This window comes from Peromyscus maniculatus, chromosome 11 (genome assembly GCF_049852395.1).
Source record: "Peromyscus maniculatus bairdii isolate BWxNUB_F1_BW_parent chromosome 11, HU_Pman_BW_mat_3.1, whole genome shotgun sequence".
NCBI lineage: Eukaryota > Metazoa > Chordata > Mammalia > Rodentia > Cricetidae > Peromyscus > Peromyscus maniculatus.
The window spans coordinates 75,469,887-75,494,943 of NC_134862.1; the positions used below are offsets into that span (position 1 = coordinate 75,469,887).

The following is a 25,057-nucleotide window of genomic DNA, read 5'->3' on the forward strand; positions in this document are numbered from 1 at the left end:
AAGAATCTGACCCCTAGTAATTTATTTTAGTCATATTTAAGCACAGCACAATTTGGTAAAAACTTATTCTGCTGATAATCAACTCAATCCCATGTTCACAACAAAACATACATAAAGCTCTTTGAGGAACAAATTAAACTAAATACAATTGTAGCGACTACATTGAAACCCTTTGTAAAGTCCATAAAGGAAGGTTTATAGATTGACTTGGAAAAACAAATGTATGAGAAGGGTCTTGGAGAGGATCTGGTGTTGGCCAAGTCTCTAGCCACACAGTAGAACGAAGGTCACCAGGCCACATGCCAACCCCCAGCCTTCTGGGTGGGTAACAGGTATTGCATTCCTTCCCTTGAAGAAACAACCCTGTGTGATTAACATTATAGGTTCCCCTAGGGCACTGTACCTTTTCCAGATTGTGAAGGCCACTTCAGGGATGGTGCCATATTGTCCTGGCCTCAGAAGATGCCGTCTGATAAAGCCATAACCACACTTGTTTTGGCAGGAATCGGTAGTCCTTTGTTTCGTGTTCTGTCTGTCCATTTTGTCCTGTTGATACGAGGATACTTTGTTGTCCAGTGGCTAACTTTTGCCACAATGAAAGTTAACTCCATATGCAGTTTCTTCAATGCCCATATTTTCTCTGAAGTAGATTGGTACTGCCAGGAGCCGACATGTCTCAAAAAAGAAAAATTTCTAAGTTATTAAAACATTTTAAATGCCATATTCTGTAGATCTCTGAAGGGTTTGAAGATGACCTGTCTAAAATATATCTGCTCAATTTTTTAAAACATATCTAATATGACTACAATTTCTATTGTAATGTCTAAGTACTAACTTTCATTTCTTTATATCCTAATAGTTGGTAATAATGTAAAGTATTTAAAACTAGTAATTGTCTTTTTCTTTTCTTTTCTTTCTTTCTTTTTTTTTTTTTTAAAACAAGAACCTTAAATCTAATCTCCTTTGCTTAGCCTTTTTCCTAACCCTTGACAACTTGTAACCTACCCCCCTAAATAATGAAAATTATCCCAGACCCAAAACCCATTAAAAAGAACCAAAAAAAAAACCACCCGCCCCACACCACCTCTTTGGGAATGTGGGCGTCATTCTTAAAATTGCTTCCTGCTGGGTATGGGCGAAGTTATCTTTATCCTGAAAGAAAATTTTAAGTTAATTGTCAAATTCTAGGAAAGGTAACTATATCCTTCATTATTATCCAGTCTGTGTATAATGCCAAAGTTCAGGGTTTATCTCAAGTCCTTATTCAAGTAGTCTTTGAGACTGGATCATCTCAGCTAGTCATCTCAAAATTGCTCTGAGCACCTTGTAGTTCAAAGCTGATCTATAGATGATGTTTGTCAGTTCAGTGATATTATTATTGTCCACGTGGAATTGTTGTTGTTGTTGTTGTGGGGCCCCATTTTCTTCCTGGAGACTTCAGTTGATGTTAGGCCTGGCCATGATTTCCTGCAGAAAACTGATAAGAGACTCGAACACAAAGACATATATGTGTAGCTAATTGAAGCCTTTTCTAGAATTAGTTAGTACTCTATATGACCATTCATATCTTAACAAAGTTTAAAATGTATATATATATATATATATATATATCAATCTTGTAAATTTTGATATAAAATTTATACTTTAAGAAAAGTTTAAAGAATCAGAATAGAATCAAAGAGTTGAGATTAGTAATAGAATAGTCCCTTAATTAATTTTGCTTTTGTCCTGTCCCATAGCAGAAAATGGCTCTTTCTGGCATGATACAGGGAGTTTGCATTTTCCTTTTAACAACATGCTTGAGTTTAAAGAAGGAGAGAGCCATTCTCCAACTCCAAAGTCAGCTTTAAATTTTAATTGAACTGGGACTATTAGAAAACCAATAGTGTTAAATCTTTAGAGAAAAGCAGAAACAAACATTTAAGAAGACATAAATTTTTTTTTTTTTTTAGATTATATACACCCATACGCCGTTTCACTTTGTTTCCTGGGATAGATGATTTGTCCCTTTTCTTCAGTTGTCTCATTTGTCTTGTGTCCTTCAGATTCCTTAACCATCATTCTCCTAAAAGACAAAAACAAAAACCTTCCCCCAAGACTAATTTTGGGGATGTTCCTTTTTGGCAAGTTATTATCTGATTAAATGAAAAGACATGTGTTATAGGTACAAGTTAATTTAAATTGGATGTTCATGCTGGTTGATGAACTATCACCTCCTCTAATTAAGAGGTTTCTCTTGTTCAAATCGAACCTTTATCAATTTTGATGGTACCCACAGCTTATCTTCTCCTGTAGAAACAAAAGCAAAACCTCGTCCCCAACGTAATACATACCCTGGCTTCCATTCTGAGGTCAGCACATCCTTAAAGTATATAGGTTGATTTAATTCTGTAGTTTTTTCTATTACCCAATGTCTCTCTGCAGCTGTTGTTCTTTTCTCATTGGCATTCAGAAAATTCAAAGTTAATAGAGCATTATGCAGTCTATTTCTGGGGGTTTTTGTTACTCCTTTCTGTTTATTTAGCATATCCTTTAGAGTTATGTTTGACCTTTCTATAACTGCTTGACCTGTAGGATTATGTGGTATACCTGTAATATGCTTTATATTGTAATAAGCAAAAAACTGTTTCATTTTAACAGAGACATATGATGGAGCATTGTCAGTTTTAATTTGTGCAGGTATACCCATGATGGCCATAACTTCTAGCAAATGAGTGATTACAGAATCAGCTTTTTCAGAACTCAAAGCAGTTGCCCATTGAAATCCTGAATAAGTATCAATGGTGTGGTGTACATATTTCAATTTTCCAAATTCTGCAAAGTGAAACACATCCATCTGCCAAATTTCATTCCTCTGAGTACCCTTTGGGTTACATCCTGCTGGTAATGGCGTTTGATTATAGAAAGAACAAGTAGGACATTTCTTTACTATTTCTTTGGCTTGTTGCCAGGTTATGGAAAAATCCTTTTTTAAACCTTTACTATTGACGTGATGTTTTTTATGAAATTCTGAGGCCTCCAGCACATTTCCTATCAATAATTTATCAATCTCATCATTGCCTTGTGCTAGAGGGCCTGGCAGACCAGTATGAGATCGGATGTGAGTTATGTATAAAGGATGACTCCTTTTCCTGATTGTATCTTGTAATTGAATAAATAGTGAAGTTAATTCTGAAGCATCAGGGATAAATTCTGCAGTCTCAATATGTAACACCACTCTTTCAGCATACTGAGAGTCAGTTACTATGTTGAGAGGTTCTGAAAAATCCATTAATACCAACAGAATAGCATACAATTCTGATTTTTGCACTGAATTATAAGGACTTTGTACCACTTTACTTAAATTTTCTGATTTGTAACCTGCCTTTCCTTGTTTATTGGCATCTGTATAAAATGTACAAACTCCAGATATGGGTTTTTGCCGTACAATTCGAGGCAAGATCCAATCAGCTCTCTTTATAAAATCAATTCTGTTGCTTTTGGGATATTTGCTGTTAATTTCTCCCAAAAAATTACTGCAAGCTCTTTGCCAAGGTTCACTTTCTGTCCATAATTTTTCAATGTCCTCCTTAGTTAAAGGTACGACAATTTCTGCTGGGTCTATTCCTGCTAATTGACGAAGTCTCAATTTTCCTTTCCAAATCAAGTCAGAGATTTTTTCCCCATAAGTTTTTAATTTTTTATTTGGTTTATTTGGTAAAAATATCCATTCCAATATAATATCTTCCCTCTGCATTAATATTCCAGTAGGGGAATGCCTAGAAGGTAAAATAACCAAAATGCAATCCAGCTTTGGATCAATACGATCCACGTGCCCTTCATGTACTTTCTTTTCTACCAAGGCCAATTCTTTCTCAGCTTCAGGTGATAATTCTCTTGGACTATTTAAGTCCTTGTCACCTTCTAAGGTTTTGAACAAATTAGTCAGTTCATCATTTTTTACCCCAACAATAGTTCGTAGATGAGAAATATCTCCAAATAATCTTTGAAAGTCATTAAGAGTCTGTAGTCTATCTCTCCGAATTTGCACCTTTTGGGGTCTAATTTTTTGTAGCTCTATTTTATATCCTAAATAATTAATAGAATCTCCTCTTTGTATTTTTTCAGGAGCAATTTGTAATCCCCAGCAAGGCAAAATTTTCTTTACTTCTTCAAACATTCTTTCTAAAGTATCTGCATTTGAGTCAGCTAGTAAAATATCATCCATATAATGATAAATTATAGATTTAGGAAATTTTTTACGTATCACTTCCAATGGCTGTTGTACAAAATATTGGCACAGAGTTGGGCTATTTAACATTCCCTGTGGGAGGACCCTCCATTGAAATCTTTTAACCGGTTGAGAATTATTATAAGTAGGCACTGTGAAAGCAAATCTTTCTTTGTCTTTTTCTTGTAAGGGTATTGAAAAGAAACAGTCTTTTAAATCAATAACTATGAGAGGCCATCCTTTTGGTAACAGAGTAGGCAAAGGAATTCCAGATTGTAGAGAGCCCATCGGCTGAATTACTTTGTTAATTGCTCTAAGGTCTGTTACCATTCTCCATTTACCAGATTTCTTTTTAATAACAAATACAGGAGAATTCCAAGGGCTGGTTGACTGTTCAATATGCTGAGCATTTAACTGTTCTTCTACCAGCTCTTCTAAAGCCTGGAGTTTCTCTGTTGTTAAAGGCCATTGCTGAACCCATACAGGCTTGTCTGTTAACCATTTTAAAGGTAGAGCTGTTGGTATTTTTGGAGGATTATCAGTTGTTGTGCCCTGTTCTTGTATAATATGGATGGCTGGTGACCACTCAAAATAATGCCTTCTAATATTTCTCTCAGAAACATGTGCTAGTTTATGATTTGTTTCTGAGATTGGAGGGATTTTAATCTGAGTATTCCATTGTTGCAACAAGTCTCGACCCCACAGGTTCATAGCTATGTTAGCGACATATGGTTTTAATTTTCCTCTCTGTCCTTCTGGACCTATACATTCCAGCCATCTTGCACTCTGTTTCACTCCAGATAATGTCCCAATTCCTAACAGTTGAACGTTTACCTCTTGAAGAGGCCAAGCTGGATGCCAAAATTCTGGTGCAATTATGGTAATGTCCGCACCTGTGTCTACCAGACCAGACAACAAAACACCATTTATTTTTATCGTTAATTTTGGTCTCTGTTCATTAATAGAAGTTTGCCAAAAAATTTTCTTTATGTTTTCTCCTGAATTTTCTATTCTCTCTTTTTCATCATCCTGACCAGCATGATTTATTCCAATAGTCATTTGGTTATTTAATCGCTCAGAGCAGGGATTTCCTCTACAGCTGCAGGAAAGGTTTGAACTGGTTTTGCTATGGGGGCCTGCATGAGGCCCCTCCGGGAGTTTCCCGAAAACTGAGGCAAAGGATTACCCTGTCTGTCCTTTGTTGATCTACATTCATTGGTCCAGTGTTTTCCCTTACCACACCTTCTGCATACTCCAGAAGGAAGGGGCATTCTGTTGCCATTGTTCCTTGAAGAAACATTGCTTCTAGGAATGACCTGTTTACAGTCCCTTTTAAAATGTCCTTGCTTTCCACACCCAAAACATCTAACACTCCTCAAACCTTTTGAAATTACTTCTCCTACCCACGTATCATGCTCATCAACCTCAACATTAATTGTTTCTCTAATCCAATCTTCCAAAGGTGCAGATCTTGCCCTTAACGGCCTGATTATTCTTTTGCATGCTGCATTCGCATTCTCAAATGCCAAAGCTTCAATTATTGCCTTACTAGCTTCTGATCCTGAGACCATTCTGTTTACTGCTGAAGCCAGTCTTTCTAAAAAATCTGTGAAAGATTCTTTTGGGCCTTGCATAACCTTTGTGAATGACTCAGGTTTTTTTCCTGGTTCCTCAACTCTGTCCCATGCATTCAAGGCTGCCATTCGACATAAAATTACGGTTTGAACATCATATAAACATTGTGTTTGTATTGAAGCATATTGGCCTTCTCCAATAAGCTGATCCTGACAAACTTGTATTCCTTTATCCCTCCATTGTGTTTCTACGTTTCTAGCTTCCTCCTTAAACCACGTTAGAAATTGAATTCTCTGGCTGGGTTCCAGAACAGCTTGTGCAAGGTCCCGCCAGTCCTGTGGTATAATCCTATTATATGTTGACCAAGAGTTTAACATTTGCTTTACATATGGGGAATGCATGCCATAAGATACTATTGCCTCCTTAAACCTTTTAAAATCCATCAGTTCAATTGGAGCCCAGATATTTTGTGTAGCCATTTGATCAGGCATCTGCTGTACGGTTACAGGATAAATTAAGGATGACTGTGTGAAAACAGGCTTTCTTTCTGTAACCTTATGATCCAAACTTGAACCAACTTCACTGTTAAAATTAACAGGTTTTTCTAAAGCTGTTATTCTGGCACTTAAATCGACTATCTTTTTAAATACTAAAATGAGAATAAGCATGGTGATAAACTGCATAATTCCCATAATACTAATCTTTTCATATAGTTGTTCCATTGTCAGACTGCCTAAAATTTCAAACAAAACCCAATTTTCTTCCAATGTACACAGAAAACCCATTTTTTTTTAAATGTGGAAAAAATTTGTCGTTTAAATAGTTTCCTTTATGACTTACCAAATCTGCGTAGAACAGTAGAAATCCGAGCGAATTTCAAAAGAGCCACCTAGTGTCCTAGGTGTGAATCCAGAGAGAGAGAGAGAGAGAGACAGAAACAGAGAGACAGAGAGAAAGCAAAAGCGAAAGCGAAAGCGAAAGCGAAAGCGAAAGTGAAAGTGAAAGTGAAAGCGAAGGGGTAGCTGGCTAAAGCTTAAAGCCAGCCACTTGTTCCTTCTTGAGCCGAGTCAAGGCTTGGCTTTACAGGCAGGGGCCCTGTTTAGCAGGGCAGGCCTGAGCTGTTTGTAGCACTGGCTTTAAGCAAGCAGCTCACAGTCCAGCCTGAGCCCAAGCAGACCTGGGCCAGGGCTAGGGAGCCGGCTGTTCCGGCTCGGGAGCCGGCCCCAAGCAGTTTTTAATGGATTCTTGTCACGTTGGGCGCCAGATGTAGATGTAACCAATCGTCTTTTTAAAATAAGAAACACAGAGCCAATGTAAAAGAGAAAGCCGAGAGGTCAGAGCTCAGAGATAAAATCTTACCTCCTGCAGTGCTCCTAGCTTCCCCGAGAGAGGGAGGTACTTCCTGTGTCTCTGTTTAAATAATCTTTCTGTTCTGCCTTCTCATTGGTTGTAAACCCAACCACATGACTGCCTCATCACTGCCTGTAAGTACCGCCCTCCAGGTCTTAAAGGCGTATGTCTCCAATACTGGCTGTATCCCTGAACACACAGAAATCTACCTAGCTCTTCTAACCACCACGCTCTTACTATGGCTCTAATAGCTCTGACCCCAGGGCAACTTTATTTATTAACATAAAATTAAAATAACATTTCAGTACAAATAAAACATCACCACACCCCTGTGTCCCCTACAGGAAATGAAGCAGGAGCCATGCAGGAATGCTGCTTCCTGGCTTGCTCCTCCTGGCTTGCTCAGTCCACTTTCTTAACCACCCAGAACCACCTGCCCAGGAGTGGCACTGCCCACAGTGGGTTGAGACCTCCCTCCTACATCAACCATTAATCAGAAAATGCCCTATACTTTGTCCAGGCAATCGGATGGAGACATTTTCTCAATGAAGGTTCCCCCTCTTCCCAGATACGTCTAGGTTTGTTGTCAGTTGACAAAGGCCAACCAGCAAGTGTCCTTGCAAGAATAACCACCAGCCTCCTGTTTTTCTCTCATGTTGAGAACTCCCCGGGGAAAGGCTAGGACACAGAGAGAAGATAAATCTACAAGCGAGGGAAAGAGCAATCACAGAAACCAGATTTATGAGCATCTTGATTATGGACTTCTGGTCTTCAAAAGTATGAGAACCCAACCTGACCCAGGCTTTTCTGGATGTGTGCCTGTCCTTTCCTCATCCCCTCCCCGCTCCTAGCCAGGGTTCCAGGATCTAAGCCACATGGGATTCTGGCAAGCAGCATAAGCAGAAACAAGACAAGTGTCTGAAAGCTTTATAGGGTACACAGTTTCTAAAGGGTCTGTGGGTAGAACTGTGTTTCAGTAAAACCGTGTTAAGCGTAAACATATGGATGTAGGCATTTAAAAACAGTATTCTTAGAATGACTTCAAAGACATCACCAGACTGCCAACAAGGTCCATGATGCAAACCCAAACAAAAAACCAGACAAAAACAAAACAAACCCCTGCCTCTGACCTCTTTCTGTAGTGCTGGTATGTCTCTCAACTTGTTTTAAACCAAAAACTTAACTAGGGCCCAATATAACCCGTCTATAACTTTAAACTATATTAGAATCTATTGTTTGATACAGTCATATGCAGAAGAACATTATACAGAATCCTCTAAGGCATTGTGATTTTTACCAGGCATTTGTATTGAGTATGAGCCACTAAATACCACCATGTAATCTTATGTATAGACACCATGTTTAGTTTACATGTGCATGTACCATGTGCTGCATTATACCCCGTAAGTCTTTCAAATGAGAGCTAACAGCACAGCAAATTTGACAAGGAAATAAAATATCATTACTGATTGGTCAGGGTCCCTCCTGGGGAGCAGAGCTGCTGATGTCTGAAATGGAAACAACCCACACACTTAGTGACAACGTGTAGAGAAGATGGCCAGTGAGATTCACTAAACTGTTAGTGAAATGGAGAAGTTGGTGTTTCTCCTGTACCAGGCACTGTAAAGGGCAAGCGGTTTCTAAAGCATCCTAAGGAAACCAAGCAGCCTTTCTTGGAGAAAGAATAATTGACAGGCTCCACAGCTGGACCAGCTCACAAGGCCATGGACATCAAACACAAGGCAAGTGTCAGTGAGGATGTGGAGAAACCGGAATCCCAGTCTTGGGGTGAGAATGCAAAAATGATGTAGCCACTTGGGAAGCTGGAGATTCCACAAAAACTTAAATATAGAAACAGCATGTGGTCAAAGGATCTGACTTCTGGGCATTTATCCAAAATAACTGATGTAATATAGAGCTCAGGGAGAGATAACACTCTTTATAATAGTTAGGATGTAACCTAGCCTAAAAGTCACTACTTGCAATAGTTACAATAGTTAGGATGTGGCCTAGCCTAAGCGTTCATTGACAGATGAACACGGTATGTACATATATATCAAAATACTACTTAGTCTTGAAAAGGCAGGACATTCTACAATCTGTGAATCTACACAGTTGAATCTTGAGTGCGAACTATGTGAAATAAAGTCACAATCACAAAAAAAGACAAGTCACAATTCCATTCATAGGAGGTTTTTAAAATAATCAAATTCATAGAGCCAGAGGTTAGCAGGGACCGGGTGAAGGAGAAATGGGCAGTTAGTAATCACAGTTTCAGTCCAGCACGCTGAATAGACTCTGGAGGTCTGCTGCGCACTGTTGTGCACACACTTAAAAACTTTGTTAGTAAGAGTTGATTTCATGTTGTGTTCTAACAAAACAAAAACAACCGCTAAACCCAACCCCGAACAAAACGGGGCTGTACAAAATGCCGAACACTGAGAAATAAGCAGAGGCCAAGTTTGTATGAATGTGTGAGTAAAACAGCTACAGAAATCAGGCCGTGAAATGGTTCGGTGGGTAAAAGTGCTTGGCACCAAGCCTGATCACTCGAGTTCAGCTGCTGGAACGTACACCGTAGGAGGGCAGAACTGAGTCCCGCATGCTGTCCTTTGATCTCACACATGGGCGGTGGCCCTCAAATCCCTACACATATACACATGTAAATAAATAAATCAATAAAAATAACTGTAAACTTTGGTGGGAATTTCCCTTTGTACTGTATTGGCCTATGGAAATAAACTGCAGGAAATAGGCAATATGTAAGAGTAGTATTACCTGCCTCCAATAGGACACACCCACACTAATGAAAGGGGATGAGCGGCAGCAGCAGGTGCATGGCAGACGCCATTTAATGCACCTGAAGAAAAGTGGGCAGCCCAACCAACTCTGCAAGCACATGAAAGGCCGGTGGGTTTAAATTGGGACTTACTTTTGATTATCGGTAGGATTGTTTTAAATTTTGAAAGGCACTTGACCATAGAAACAGGACATTCATAAATATTCTCATCCTTTGGACCCATGATTCTTTTATGGGATTCTGTCCTAAGTCGTAATTCCAAATGAGGAGACTCTGCATAAAGATGCTTCTCACAGCATTGCTTCTAATACAGAAAAAAATAGTTTAATAATCAGGAAACAAGTCATTGCATACACCTTGTGTTATTACCAGGCTGCAGAGACGGCTCAGGGGTCAAGAGCACTTGTTGCTCTTCCAGAGGACCAGAGCACTGCCCTAGCACCCAGTTCCAGATCCCTCCTCTGGCCTCAGGGGGGAACTCGCACCTACGTGGGACACACGCTCACGCTCACAAAGACATGCACATAAAAATAAAATCTTCTTCTTTTTTTTTTTTTTTTTTGGTTTTTCGAGACAGAGTTTCTCTGTGTAGCTTTGCGCCTTTCCTGGAACTCACTCTGTAGCCCAGGCTGGCCTCGAACTCACAGAGATCCGCCTGCCTCTGCCTCCCGAGTGCTGGGATTGAAGGCGTGCGCCACCACCGCCCGGCAAAAATAAAATCTTAAAAAATATGCTGTCACTAAAAGTTAAGGCAAAGTAATAGCGTGGTCTATATAGAGAGTTCTAGTACAGCCAGGAATACACAGAGAGACCCTGTCTCAAGAAAACAAAAGGCAAAAAATAATACAAGAATTTACAGTAGATTTTAAAAAGTTGAAAAATGAACATAGCTATGGTTTTCGTGTATCTGATGTGTGTGTGTATTCTTGTGTGAATTTGAGCATGCACAGGGAGGTCAGAGATCAAGCTAGAGTGTGTGGGTCCTTCCACTTGACCTTGATTTGGAAAAAGGCTGTCTTTGCATTTTCCCTCTGTAGGCCAGGCCAGCCGGCCACTGAGATTCCAGGGGTACCCCTGTCCCCGCCTCTCACCCCCCGCTAGGAGCTTTGGGTTTCCTGTTTGGGCATTGCTTTTCATTTGGGCAGCACATGTTGGACGTCCAGGACTGGAACCACAGAGAGCCTGCCTTCGGGGAACTTAGCGTCTGCGTGGCGGGTGGCAGAAAACGAGATCCACCAACTAAACCCTGCAATAGGTGCCGGGCGCTCGGCAGAAGGAGAAAACGAGGACGGGAGGATCCACCGGGCAGTGCACGCACTCCGCGACGGGAGCGCTGGCTTCGGGAAGGAAGGCGTGGGAATCCCGCGCCGACCTGTCCGTCGGGGCGGGGTCTGGCGGCCAAGGCCGCGCTCGGGACGGGGACGGAGACGCCGCGGGCGGACGGGCGGGTGCAGGTCGGGCACGCGCCTACGAGGGGAAGCGGGTCACGTGACCCGAGGAGGCGGGGTAAGTCAGCGAACGGAGTCTGGACCCGGTGCTCGCCCGACACTGCAAGACGGGCGGGGCCGAGAACCAAACAAACGCAGCGTCTCCCCCGAGCGGCAGGGGGCGGGGCCGACCAGCCGAGCCGAGCCGAGCCGGCCGAGTCCCGAGCGCAGGCCTTCCGCCGCCGGGTTGATCTTACGGTTGCTGGTCGCTGTGGCCGCGCGGTCTGCGGTCGGGCGAGAGAGCCGCGCGCTGCAATGGCGACCTTTGTGAGCGAGCTGGAGGCGGCCAAGAAGAACTTGAGCGAGGCGCTGGGGGACAACGTGAAACAGTAAGAGCCTCTGGGGCCGGCCTCGGGGCCTGTGCGTGGGGCGTGCTCCTGGCCCGGGGCTGCCGTAGTCCCTGGACTCCCTCACCTCCCGGAGGCCTGAGGCGCCTTGCGGCTGCCGCGGCACCCGGCCGGGACTCGAGGCGCTGGAGGACCGCCTCCCGGGTGCCCCGGAGACCGGGGGATGCCCGCGTGGGGCGGGAGCTGCGCCCTGGACCCCGGGGAGCCGGCGGGGCTGGGGTGCGCCGGGGCGCGCCGGGCCGGGGGAGTCGGGAGGGCTTCCTGGAGGCGGAAGCCTGCGGTGCTCCGGGGCCAGCGGGGCGCGTTGAGAAGCGCTTTGAAAGCGGGTTCGGGACAGACCCCAGTTGCAGTCGGTCACCCAGCACCTCAGCATCCCCAGGGACGGCAGCCTAGCCGGCTGTAGGACGCCTTTCCCAGCTCTCGAAACGTAGTATCTAGTCCTGCAAACCGGTGTGCGATCTGCACGGTTACGACTCCCATCTGATAGACAGGACACCGACCCCAGAGAGGTTAGTTGTTCCCCAAAAGCCAGCGGCCAAGGATGGGACCAAAGCTGTGTGTGATGCTGCGCACGGGTTGTAAAGGACCCCCGGGCGCCCAGCCAGACTGTCAGCGGTGACTGGAACCGAGTGACAGCTCCGTAAGCTGCAGCCTGCCGCAGCCCGAGGAAGTGCCTCCGTCCTTTGGGGAACCTCAACTCCGGCAAACCGGGCGTTGATGCAGAAAATTGTCTAGAGCAGGCGTGAAGCAGAGCTGGCGTCTGTTAATAGAAAGGCTCTTAAGGAAGCGCACTCAAGAGCGTGGGCGCGGGCTTCTCACCAGAGCCCCGCTTTAGTAGAAGGCTTTAAAAAAATCATTATTATTACTTGTAGATTGTAAGCACCAGAGTTAAAGGAGATGCTCAGGGAAAGGATATGGTGTGGGTGTAGGCTTCTCAAGGGAGAGTCACAGCTAAGTGTCTTAGCATATGCATTTTGGCGGTTGTCTTTTTCTTTTTTTGTTACAATTTTCTTTCTCTTGGCTGGTGAGTTGGACAGGCTTATATCTGATAAAGTAAAAAACCAGGAGCCATTAAAGTTGCACAAGGGGAAGCCGGGCGGTGGTGGCGCACGCCTTTAATCCCAGCACTCGGGAGGCAGAGCCAGGCGGATCTCTGTGAGTCCGAGGCCAGCCTGGGCTACCAAGTGAGTTCCAGGAAAAGGCGCAAAGCTACACAGAGAAACCCTGTCTCGAAAAACAAAAAAACAAAACAAAAAAAAACAAAGTTGCACAAGGGGTTTCTGTTGGGATGCCTAGAGAATTGCAGGTTTTCAGCCTGGAAGGGAGAAAGAGGTCTTAAGGCAGATATTGTTGTGTTGGAATTTTTGATTTCAGCTGGCTGGGGTGAGGGGCTCTTTTTCCTTTTCATGTTTTCAGTCTGCTCATCCTGCCTCAAAACCTTCACACCAAGCTCCATGGGCAGCCAAATTGTATCACAGAAGGACTCTCTGAGATGCAAGGAGGAAATTAAATTAAAAAAATATTTTAATAGGTAAAAATGACAGGTTTTTTTGGCCTTCATTAGAACGGCTTTATGCTTTTGTAATGCTGAGTGGTAAAACTCACATTTAAAAAGCACACCAGGGGGATTGTCTCTTAGCCATACACAGTGCTCACAGGATTTTGCAAGTGAATGGTCTTACATGGTGCTTAATTTGAAGGACATGGCTTGTGTATATGATTGCCTTTCACTCTGGCTAGCTACTGTACCTTCCAGAATCACACATGCATCAGTCACACGGTAAATTCAGGGCCGACAGAAATAGTTTTGAAGTTAGCAGCTTTCCCCTGTTCCATTTGTAAAGACCAGCTCTCCACGTGCTGTTAGTCAAATATGGGTGCTGAATCTAAATTGTATTGCTTTGTAATGTGAAATCCACAGGTCTTTGTGCCAGGGATACAGTTCATGATGAGGTATGGGATTGTATGGGATTGTTCTACATTTCTGTCTCCAGTCTTTGTTCATTTTTAAAAACCGGCTTCTTGGTTAAGCTTGTTTTAAAAGCTTGTCTCTTATATTTCCTCCTAAGCAGTTTGCTTTGCACTGAACGGTGTGACCATTTAAATGTGTGACCATTGTTTAAATGTGGTCCTTGGTAGTGGGTAAATGAAGCTTATACAGAGTGCATGGAGGTGAACTGTTTACTATTTATCCAGCAGTCCAAATGTTAAACCAAGGACTTCCTGTTTCTCATATCCAGGAACATTTTCTTTTTGGTGGTGTTAGGAACTCAGTTTGTCTGCCGATTAGATTAGAACTTGAGCTTATCTGAAGGGGAGCATGGCACCCAGAGTAATAAAGAGCACCGGTGACCACTCTCCTCCCTGGAAAAGTGCAGTTAGGAACGAAGACCCCATGTAGGGTTCTGGAGGGCAGCCTCTAAAGAGATGACCATGAGAAGGGAAAGGCGCAGCTGGGCCTGTTTGGAGTCAGCCCTGAGTCCACACCAGCCTCCTTTAGGGAGAAAGGATGTTTGTTGGTCTTCTGCCTCTTGGGTGTGTTCATTTGCTAGGCCTGCTGTGACAAAATGCTGCCAGCTTGTTGCCTAAACCACAGAGATTGATTTTCTCACAGCTCTGGAGGTTGTAAATCCAAGGCCAGCATGTCCAAGAAGGGGGGTGGGGTCCTTCTGAGACTTCTGCGGCCTCTCTGCAGGAGTCTGGACTGTCTGCCCCCTTCTACAGTGCTGACTAGACAGACAAGCTACGTGCCAAGATACTGGGTCTTCCCCGAGGAACTCTGGGAGGCTTCCCACAGCTCAGCCACTGACACTGGGGTTTATAAACTTTTCTTCCCTGGGGGTTTGGACAGCTCGAGTGAACCCGGGGGCAGAGGCAGAAGTGTGCGGTTTTTAATAATAGTCTTTCCTTCTGCAGATACTGGGCCAACTTAAAGCTGTGGTTCAAGCAGAAGATCAGCAAAGAAGAGTTCGATCTAGAAGCCCACAGACTCCTCACACAGGACAATGGTAGGTCTTCATTTCTCCAAGTTTCCCCAGGTTTACAATAAGGACTTCTGGTTTTGATGGTGGATCATCACATAATCTTAATATTGGTTTAAAAAGTTAACTGTAAAGAATGGGAGAGAGAGGGGGAACATTTAAAGTATTCACAAGCTAGGCCAATGTTTTCCTTGTGTTGAAAATACTGTCTCACTTGTGACAACCTTCCTTTTTTCAGTTCATTCTCACAACGATTTCCTCCTGGCCATCCTCACACGTTGTCAGATTTTGGTTTCTACACCAGGTAAGGGAGTGGGAATGTTTCCAGTGTGGATCACTTGGCAAAGCAGGGCAGCATTGGGACTTGGCCTCCTTGTCAGACGCTGCTCAGGTTTGCAAAGGAAATGGTCTCTGAATTACCCAGAACCAAAAAAAAAAAAGTTATGTAGGTGACAGTTACTGTACACACGTGCACATGCGCGCACCCTTAACCAATGATTTCCTCATATTTAGTCCTTTTGCTCCCCACTCAGCTTGCTGCATTATAGGTGAGGTAACGAGAGGGTGGAGTCAGGCTTCAGAAGATGAAGGCAGGGAGGAGGAGCATGGGCAGCAGGAGGGGACCTTCCGGAGGCTGGGGATGAAATCTGTAGAAACCTGGGCTTCTGCTGGGCTTCCGCAGAACAGCTCTGGGAGGGAAGAGCTCACCTCGGCAAGTCATCAGTAGGAAGGCTGGCGAGGACTGAGTGTGACCGGTTAGGTAGAACTTGTGGGTGCTAAAGAGCACATCACTTGTTTATACACTTGTCCTTCAGCCAGTTTTAGTAAGGCAAAGGTTAAGTGAGTGCTTTGAAAACTTCCCTTGTGAGAAAGCTGTCTGGGACCTTGTTAAAAACTGAGGTTCAGGGGCACTTCCTGCCTCTGTAGATTGTCAACTTTTTTTTTTTGATGATTCTGGATATCCTAAATTAATATTATTTATTGAGTTTGGCATGTTAGGTAACTTAATCTAAACAGCCAAACTTCAGGGTGTTGTTAGCCTTTTTTTGTTTTTTTGTTTTTTTGAGACAGGGTTTCTCTGTGTAGCTTTGCGCCTTTCCTGGAACTCGCTTTGGAGACCAGGCTGGCCTCGAACTCACAGAGATCCGCCTGGCTCTGCCTCCCGAGTGCTGGGATTGAAGGCGTGCGCCACCACCGCCTGGCTGTTAGCCTCTTTAATAGATACGAAAACAGACATCAGAACAAAACAAAAACTTACAAATTTGCCCACGGCCAGTCTACTTAAATGGTAGCCTTGGCTCAGAAGCGGTCTTCAGTGCTGCGGGAACGTCTTTCTCTGGGTCATCTTCCTCGCTGGGTGCCCTTGCTCCATTTGCCGTCTCCACAGCAGCTTGCTCCTGAGTTCTCTGTCTGTTCTGCTTCCTCAGGTCCCTACAGTCAGCCCTTCTGCTGGCGGGGGCAGCACCTAGGGTCCAGTTTGAATTGCAGGAGTAGGTTTCTTTAGGGAATCACTTAACTGTAGGACCCAGGTTATTCTCCTACCCAGGGCATTACTAACCACCCCCCAACACCAAAACAGAACAAAACAAAGACTCTTAACCCGTTAAATGGTTACATCTGAGGCTGGGGAGATGGCTCAGTGGTTAAGTGCACTGGGTGCTCTTGCAGAGGACCAGTTCAGTTCCCAATACCCACACATGGCAGCTCACAGTCATCTGTCACTACAGTTTCAGGGGATCTGATGCCCTCTCCTGGGCTCTGAGGGCATCGGGCATATTTGTGAGACACATATGAACATGCGGGCAAGCACTCATACTCATAAAATTAAGAATAAATAAACCTTAAAAACATGGCCGGGCGGCAGTGGCGCACGCCTTTAATCCCAGCACTCGGGAGGCAGAGCCAGGCAGATCTCTGTGAGTTCGAGGCCAGCCTGGTCTATAGAGCAAGATCCAGGATAGGCACCAAAACTATATAGAGAAACCCTGTCTTGAAAAAACAAGAAACAAACCTTGGTGTAACCTGTTACTACAATTATGAGTATTATTTTTTCTTTTAAGATGATTTTGGTGGTGGGGCTGGAGAAATGGCTTGTCAGATAAAAACACATAATGCTCTTGAAGAGGACCCAAGTTTGGTTCCCAGCACCCATGTCAGATGGCCAGATGGCTTACAGCTTCCTGTAACACCAGTTCCAGGGAATCGAAAGCCCCCAGCCTCCTCAGGCACCTATAATCATGTACACATTACCTCCCCTTCCCTCCACCCTGTCACACATACACACAGAAGTACATATTTAAAAAAACTTTAAAAACTGTTTTGGAGGAGTACTTCTTTGAAATTACTATTTTGTGAGTTGCCTTCCTTTACTTTTACTTTTAGCCAGGTTTTGAAAAAGAGATACATACATGTGTCCAGTTCACCACCTGGGCTACAACTCCCCCTAAAAACATTAACTAAAAATATGGGGCTGGGGAGATGGAAGCAGAAAGACCTGAACTTGGTCCTCTGCGGTCCATGTCAAAGCCAGGCCTGGCAGCATCTGCCTGTAATCCTCTGCCCATCATCTCCATTGGGAAGGCAAAGAAGAGAGGAGCTTGCTGGCCAGCTGGTTCAGCCGGCATCCAGCTCTAGGTTCAGTGAGAGACCCTGCCGTAAAAATAAGGTGGAGAATTGACTGAGGAAAATACTGGACATTCACCTCTGGACTCGAGTGCACACAAAACACCCAAACCCAAACACACACACACATGCTTGAACATATTAAAGGAAAAAGTAAAAAGTTTGCTTTCCTCAAAAAAAATAATTTTAGTTATAATTAGAAAAGCAATGATTTGAGAGCAATAATTTCTTTCTTCTTCTTCTTCTTCTTCTTCTTCTTCTTCTTCTTCTTCTTCTTCTTCTTCTTCTTCTTCTTCTTCTTCTTCTTCTTCTTCTTCTTCTTCTTTTTTTTTTTTTTTTTTTTTTTTTTCCCAAGACAGGGTTTCTCTTTGTAGTTTTGGTGCCTGTCCTGGATCACTCTGTAGCCCATGCTGGCCTTGAACTCACAGAGCTCCTCCTGGCTCTGCCTCCTGAGTGCTGGGATTAAAGGCATGTGCCACCACCGCCCTGCTGAGAGTTATAATTTCGTTTACAGAGTAGAGAAGATTCAGATTTGAGTTTCATTATTTAAATTTCATTACCTGACTAGTCCATGCTTTTAATCCCCAAATGAAAAAAAAACAATAGCTGTTGTCATTTTCCACTCAGGTTATTGTCTTTTTCACTGGGCTGTTGTTTTTCTGTCTTGTAGAAGGTGCTGGATCTTTGCCCTGGACGGGGGGCTCTGCAGCCAAGCCTGGAAAACCCAAGGGCAAGAAAAAGCTGTCTTCTGTTCGTCAGAAATTTGATGTAAGTAATTCTTCAATAGAGCTAGCAACTATGGGGTACTAGTGTGATAAAGTAGCTGTAATTTTTTTGAGGTGGGGAGTGTTAAGAGAAGGCTTCTGTGTGTAGCCCTGGCTGTCCTTGAACTTGCTTTATAGACCAGGCTGGCTGTGAACTCAGAGATCTGCCTGCCTCTGCCTCCCAAATGCTGGGACTAAAGGCATGTGCCACCATATGTGGTTAAGTAGCTGTGATTTTAAGTATCACCAGCAGAGTTGAAAAACATGATTTAGGAAGAAAAAGTACTGGGAGATTGTAAATACATCTTCCAATGTATTCTTGTCAGCGTTTGCATGGACGTGTTGTGATTAGCACTTCAGAGTCCCCAATGATTGGAAGCTGGGCTTGTGTTCTCTCCCGGTCAGGGGTCAGCCTGGAGCCTCTGGTAGGCTTCTGTTGATAAAGGCTGTGCTCTGAGCCTTTAGAGATCAGTATGGAGACGATGAAGCATATGGTTATAAACTTGTAAACCTGTTGGAATATATGTTTTCAGGTAGGAAGAGATGTTTCCTAAGGTTTGTCATCCTAGGCTTGCCTGTTCTATGCTCTGTGTCAATAACATTACTCAACCTGGGGGTTCTTCACTGTCTCTAAGACATACCTGGTTTGAAATATGTTGGGTATGGGACAGCTTTATACTTAGGAAATGGAAAAATGCCAGTATTATTTTAAAATACATACATGGAGACTGTCTCCACTGCAAATTCAAAGGTACCAGGAACAACTCCAGTGATGGTAGGGTATATAGATTTCATAGGAATGCTGAATTGTTTACAAATTGAACAAAGGCTGTGTGTTAGGAATGTAAGCAAACAGTCACAATAAAGAGCTGCTTCTGTCCTATAGCATTAGCTCAAATACTTGTCAGAACTATCATTTGATTAGTTAGGCTTTGTAAATCCTAACTGAAGCATTAATTATATGTCTATACTTTCAGAATCTGCTTACAATTAAACTTCTGTGACTTTTCTATGTAGTCTCTCCCGATTGTTATTTTTAGCATTAGGCCACACATTTTGTGAGCACTAAGGTATTAATTGAATATAATAAATGGCTGTAGGCACCCAGCTGTAATCCCAGCTTTTGGGAGTCTGAGGCAGGTGTATTGTGAGTTTGAGGCCTGTCTAGGTTATTAGGTATAGCAAGACTGTTTGAAAAAGCCAAACAACAGTCTGCTGTGTGTACAGCCATTGCCTCTTAACTCACCATGTAACAGGTGTGAAGTTATCATCATTTGTGCTGGACTTACTTTTTGTAGTTTTGGTTGTGAGCCTAGCCTTTCATGGCCGAGCCATCTCTCCAGCCCACGATTTACTTTTTACTTTGAAAATTTTAATACCCTTTGGTAAATTGTGGTGGTCTTGATTTGTAGGTCCCAATTTTCGGTAGATTTTTTTTTCTGTTTGTCTTGTCATTTGCTATTGGAGTGAATAATTCTGAAGTTTTCTTACTTAGCATAGATTCCAGCCTCAGAACCCCCTCTCTGGAGCTCAGCAGTTTGTGGCAAAGGATCCCCAGGATGATGAGGATTTGAAACTCTGTTCACACACAATGATGCTTCCCACACGAGGTCAGCTTGAGGGGAGAATGATCGTAACTGCCTATGAGCATGGGCTGGACAATGTCACCGAGGAAGCGGTTTCTGCTGTTGTCTATGCTGTGGAGGTGGGTTTGCTTCTGGTAGAATTAACGACAGATAATGATTGTTAGGAGCTTGGGTGTGTTTAAAGCTGATATTGACAGAAAGGAACTGAATGTCACTCACGTTTCATATCTGTCATCATTAAGAGAAATACTTCATACTTCACAACCAAAGAATTTGCCTTTGGTTGACTGGTTTTTCCAGACAGGTTCCTTGCAGCATCCATACTTCTGCTTATCTCTTGTTTTGTCAACACAGGAACAGTTTTTAAGCAAAAACAGAAATCAGAAATTCTAGTGGTTCAAGTCACTTGTGTTTGAGGTAGTGCTGCATTTAAAGAGTGTCAGGTAGGCATCTGACCAGTGACACTGTTTGACCCACTATTTCACTTAGTTATTTGATAAAATATACATTGCACTGATGCCAGACAGTACTCAAATAACTATAGATGATTTTCTGGGTCTCATTTTCCTCATAGTCATTTCTGAGATAGTAGCTGCACTAGAAACATTGAATGAGTTCTGCATGAAAACCCATATTAAATTGCACAAGGGTGACTTGATAGAAGAAAGTCATATTCGTGTAAGTGAAATGCCTGGCCTGATCCTGGCTCCCCCATGCTGACATATACTGGGAGTGTTGGATTTTCATGTTTCCCCACCAGTTCTAATGTGCGTGGCTCTTCTAAAGGTGAAGAGAATTGAATAGACATGTACAATTCTCTGTTTGTAGGGCTTTTGAGAACAAAAGCTCTTGCAATGGTTTTGGTAACCAGTGAATACCAGATCTTAAAACTTTTGTCTCATTTTAAGTCACATTTCAAAGTCTTAATTTGCCTTAAAAAAAAAAACAAAAAAAAACAAAAAACTTACTTTACCGGAAAATCATTTCTGAGAAGCGTCAACCTAAGGGAAACGAAGTGCAGCGCGTGTGGAGTGGTGGAGCACTCGCCTCCCACGTGAGGCCCATGTGATGCTCGGACCCAGCACTGCACACTGAACTCAGACCCACTTCCAAGAGCAACAGTGCCTGGAGAACAGCCTCTTTACAGAGCGGGGTGAAGAGAGCACCTCCTCTCACCCGCCTCCCCCACCCCCTCCTCCACCTCCTCCTCCACCCCTCCCCCATGCCCGCTGCATTGGCTTGGGCTCTTTCCACGAGTATTTCTGTCATTCTCCATCATCAAATGCCAGGACCATTGGAATGGAAGGACATTTGACAATGGAAGTTTTATAGTTGGCTTTTGAGGATCTCTTGCTATTTTTCTTTTGTTTTCAGAATCACCTCAAAGATATCCTGACCTCAGTTGTTTCGAGAAGGAAAGCTTACCGGGTACGAGATGGCCATTTTAAATACGCCTTTGGTAGTAACGTGACCCCACAACCGTACCTGAAGAATAGTGTGGTGGCTTACAACAACCTGGTTGAAGGGTGAGTGGCTTCTTGTACCCTTGCATGGGTCCTTGGCTGCTTGGTCACTGACCTTATGTGAGAGGCCACTGTTAAAGAATTGGCTATTGTGTTTCTGCAAGACTTGACATCAACACAGTTATTTCTTAAGTTGCATGCTTTAGAGTGAATTATTTTGGTACTTTTTTAAAACTGGAGGTGATTGATTGCTTCTCCCTTTCTGATGTGGGATGGGGTAGCTCCTCAGGTAGCGATTCCTGATGGTGGCCTCTGCCTGGTGAGGAGGTGGCTTGCCCATGGTGGGAAGAGGAGGAAGAGTGGTAGATGTTTGTTGTCCATGGCCTCATCTGATGCTCATGGCTGTAGCACAAAGTCATGACCTGCGCCCATGTCTTTTGAGTGTTCTCGGCATCGTGTTGTACAGATCTATGTCCTCAATCCACTCAGGGCTCCCAAGACCATCTTCAGTTCTAAGCCACCCTTTCATGAGTTGGTTCAGGTTACCTTTATCCTTTCTGCTTTCCCCACAAAACTTTGTGTTAATTTTAACCGTTTGGAAAAGAAATAGCAGTGGTCTTCCTCGTGGCTAGTGCCGTGGCTGCACTTCAATAAAGACTGGGTTTCACCTGTCCAGTTATCTGGCTAGTGGAGGACGGGAGGAAAGAGGAGACATACGGGATCAAGGAAACCGTTGAGGACTAGGAGGCTGGCAGGGTGGCTTTGGTGAAAGTGACCGGAAGGGGGCAGATGTAAGGGCACTGGCAGCGTGTGGAGGAGGTGGGATGGTGGCCATCCCAGGGCTCTATAGAGACATTGTGACGAGTGAGGGTCATCTCAAATTGGGGTCCCTGTTTAGGTTTCCATCCGTGGTGAGTTACTACCCGATCCTCATTCAGACATACCTGTTTGGGATTGTTTCATATTGAAGTCCTTCTCCAGGGAAAAAGGGAAACAGTGCTTCCTTGTAGTGGGGTGTGGGGAGTTGTCTCTGATGTGGCATTGCCCTGGAGCCCTCCACTCCTGTCCCCGTCCCCAGGGAGCCATTACTCTAGCGGAGCGGCTTCCACCTGATGCTTTAACCCCCAGATGCTGCCCCACTCTGCTCTACCTCCTTGTGTACTGCTGGCCACTGTGTGGGTGTCTGTACTGCTGGGAAAGCCTCGCCCGACTTCTCAGCTTGTCCCTGTTTGGCCTGTTTGGGGAAGTTAGCAAGGTCTGGGTGACGTTTTTCCTGTGCTCCCATTTTGCTGCTACTTTTCTTGGTGTTTATTTTTTAAGCTTGCTTTCAGTACAATTTGTCTTCATAGTTTTTCCATTTCATATACCTTTAGTTACACCGCTTTTTGTTTTGTTTATATGTATGTGTGGTTTTTCCAAACTAGAAACTCTTTAGGGGCAGGAAACAGTTTGGTTCACTATCCTGAGCTAAGTAAATATATTAGTATTGTGGGAGGAGGGAGTAAATATGGCTACATTACATTGTTTCCAGCCTGACAGATACACGGAGCCTTTTGGAAATGAAAATCATGGACTCTTTATGTTTATGGTGGTAGGTTTCTGATTCATTTAGAGATATTCAGAATGGGGTGTGTTCCAGCAAGCCTCTCTATTCTAGGTGTTCACTGGTCTCCATTCTAGGTACTGAGAGTATTTCCTTAAACTCTTCTTTTGCAGCCCTCCAGCCTTTTCTGCTCCCTGTGCCAGTCAGAATCCAGCTTCTCAGCCACACCCTGACGATGCTGAACAGCAGGCCGCATTCCTGTTGGCATGCTCTGGGGACACTCTACCTGCGGCTTTGCCTCCGGTGAACATGTATGACCTTTTTGAAGCCCTGCAGGTATTGGCTCCTGCTTTACCCAGATTTATTGACCCATTAATTAATATGAATCTACAAAGATACTAGCTTTTCCACTTTTTGACTTGTTTTTACAGTCAACAGTAGTAGGCTCATTTTTAAATCCCAAACCCTGTAGTTCCTTTAAAATTCTCTCATACTCTACCTCTCATTAAAACAAACAAATATCACACTCCAAATAATCCCATAGTTCCTTATTATTTTCAGGGTTTTTTTTTTTTTTTAAATTTTAAAATTTAAATTGCCATTGTGTGTATGCATGTGGGTGCGATGTGCCATGGCTTGTGTGTGGTCAGAGGACAACTTTGTGGGGTTATTTCTTTCCTTCTACTTCTACTTTATCTGAGTTCCAGAAATTGGAATCATGTCATCAGGCTTGCATGGCAATTATCTTTTAACTGCTGAGCAGCCCACAGAACCATTTAGTTTTCTTATTATCTGACTTGGGATTCACTATGTTCTGATTTAAAGTTTATAGGGTACCTAAGTCATGAGATGTTTTTAAAAATATAGTTTTGAATGCTGGAAAAATAAGTCTACTGAAGCATAATAGAAAACATGTCATTTTAAAATCACAGGTACACAGGGAAGTCATTCCTACACATACTGTGTATGCCCTTAACATTGAAAGGATCATCATGAAGCTTTGGCACCCTAATCACGAAGAGCTACAACAAGACAAAGTCCACCGCCAGCGCCTGGCGGGGAAAGAAGGACTTTTGCTCTGCTAAATTAGGATGAGAAGATTTGGGACCATCACCAAATTCATTGGTTGCTGAAAATGGAATGCTTTTGAGTCCACATTTCAAAACTGAAGTGTATAATGTATGTATAACCTTTCCTATGGAAATGTGACATTGAGTGCATTTTGTGTTGCTACTGTGAAGCCATTAATATGTGTCTGACTGGTGATGACCTGTGTGTCTGTGTCCCCAGGTGTAGGAGCAGGCATTGTTCTGTGCCTGAGTAGGGGTAAGGCATATACCGAGGTGTAGTATCTCTGGTCTGTTGGTAAGATAGGTGACATCCTAGAATAATGATGCTGTTGTAGCTTAGTCCCCATGATTAGCAGGACTACTGTGTGTTCAATGGTGTATGTTCTGTATCTGACAGTAACAAATCTGCTTTCCCTGAAGAACTAGACTCTGCATATTGGTGGAATAACCTAGTGTTAGTCAGAATCTCCTTTAGTGACCAGGTAGCAGCTAGACAAGTTCCCAGACAACCCACTGTTTTCACTCCGGAGAACAGGACTTGGATATGTGGTTCTGTTTTTGCATTTAATATTCTAGCCCAGTTCTTAGAATGCAGTTATCCTTATAGTGTTTTCTTGTAATTCAGTTGCTTTAGCATTAGTGTGTCTAAAGGCTGATGGACAAGCTTGTTAATCCTATAGAAATGTTTTCTTGAAATCTTACAAACTGCTAATTTTCGTATTTCTACAAAATGTTTTATTCTTTCAAGTGGTACTATGAACTTACATTTGACAGTGTTACTGGTAACCAACTTGTTTTAAAGCTATGTTGCTTTTCATTCATGTAGTATTGATGGATAAATTAGATGTACAGATGGGTTTTCATAGGCCTAAACAGTAGATACATGTGAATATTTTTGTGTGTTCCTATATCTGGATCTGTGGATTTTGTTTTGTATTTTAAATGTAACAAATAAACATTTTGGGAGAAAACCTTTGTCTGTTTATTCAAATAAGAGATAAGGAATTACATATGTATGTTTTTATATATGTTTATATAATGTATATATTGGGTTTTTTGAGACAGGGTTTCAATGTAGCCTTTGTTGTCCTGAAACACTCTGTAGACCAGGCTAGATTCAATCTGCCTGTCTGCTTCCAGAGTGCCTGGATTAAAGGCTTGTGCCACCACTGCCCAGCTAGATGAGGAATATTGTCTTCCATAGAAACAGGAAAAGTCTAGCCATATGAGATCTTGGCTCAAACTTCAAAAGAATGTAC

At 43.2% G+C, this 25,057-nt stretch overlaps 1 protein-coding gene across 3 annotated transcripts; it reads left to right on the plus strand.

Moving 5' to 3' along the window:
* Positions 1–11,413: 11,413 nt before the first annotated feature.
* Tada1 (transcriptional adaptor 1) lies at positions 11,414–24,769 on the plus strand. 3 transcript variants are annotated; one of them, XM_006983244.4, is made up of 8 exons: positions 11,414–11,751; positions 14,686–14,777; positions 14,989–15,054; positions 18,043–18,140; positions 19,632–19,841; positions 21,097–21,248; positions 22,902–23,064; positions 23,661–24,769. In XM_006983244.4, the coding sequence occupies exons 1-8, from the start codon at positions 11,678–11,680 to the stop codon at positions 23,811–23,813; spliced, it is 1,008 nt and encodes a 335-aa protein (XP_006983306.2). In that variant the 5' UTR covers positions 11,414–11,677; the 3' UTR covers positions 23,814–24,769. The 3 variants fall into 3 exon arrangements, with proteins under 3 accessions (XP_006983306.2, XP_076404041.1, XP_076404042.1); XM_076547926.1 differs by having other exon boundaries at positions 11,431–11,751; positions 19,637–19,841; XM_076547927.1 differs by lacking the exon at positions 11,414–11,751 and adding an exon at positions 12,260–12,278 and having other exon boundaries at positions 19,637–19,841; positions 23,661–23,959.
* Positions 24,770–25,057: the final 288 nt, after the last annotated feature.

Bases quoted from the DNA above. Each gene is read 5' to 3' on its own strand.
- Tada1 (XM_006983244.4), top strand. From the start codon at position 11,678: ATGGCGACCTTTGTGAGCGAGCTGGAGGCGGCCAAGAAGAACTTGAGC. The intron at 14,778-14,988 runs GTAGGTCTTCAT...TCCTTTTTTCAG, and splicing joins ACTCCTCACACAGGACAATG to TTCATTCTCACAACGATTTC. The intron at 23,065-23,660 runs GTATTGGCTCCT...TTAAAATCACAG, and splicing joins ACCTTTTTGAAGCCCTGCAG to GTACACAGGGAAGTCATTCC.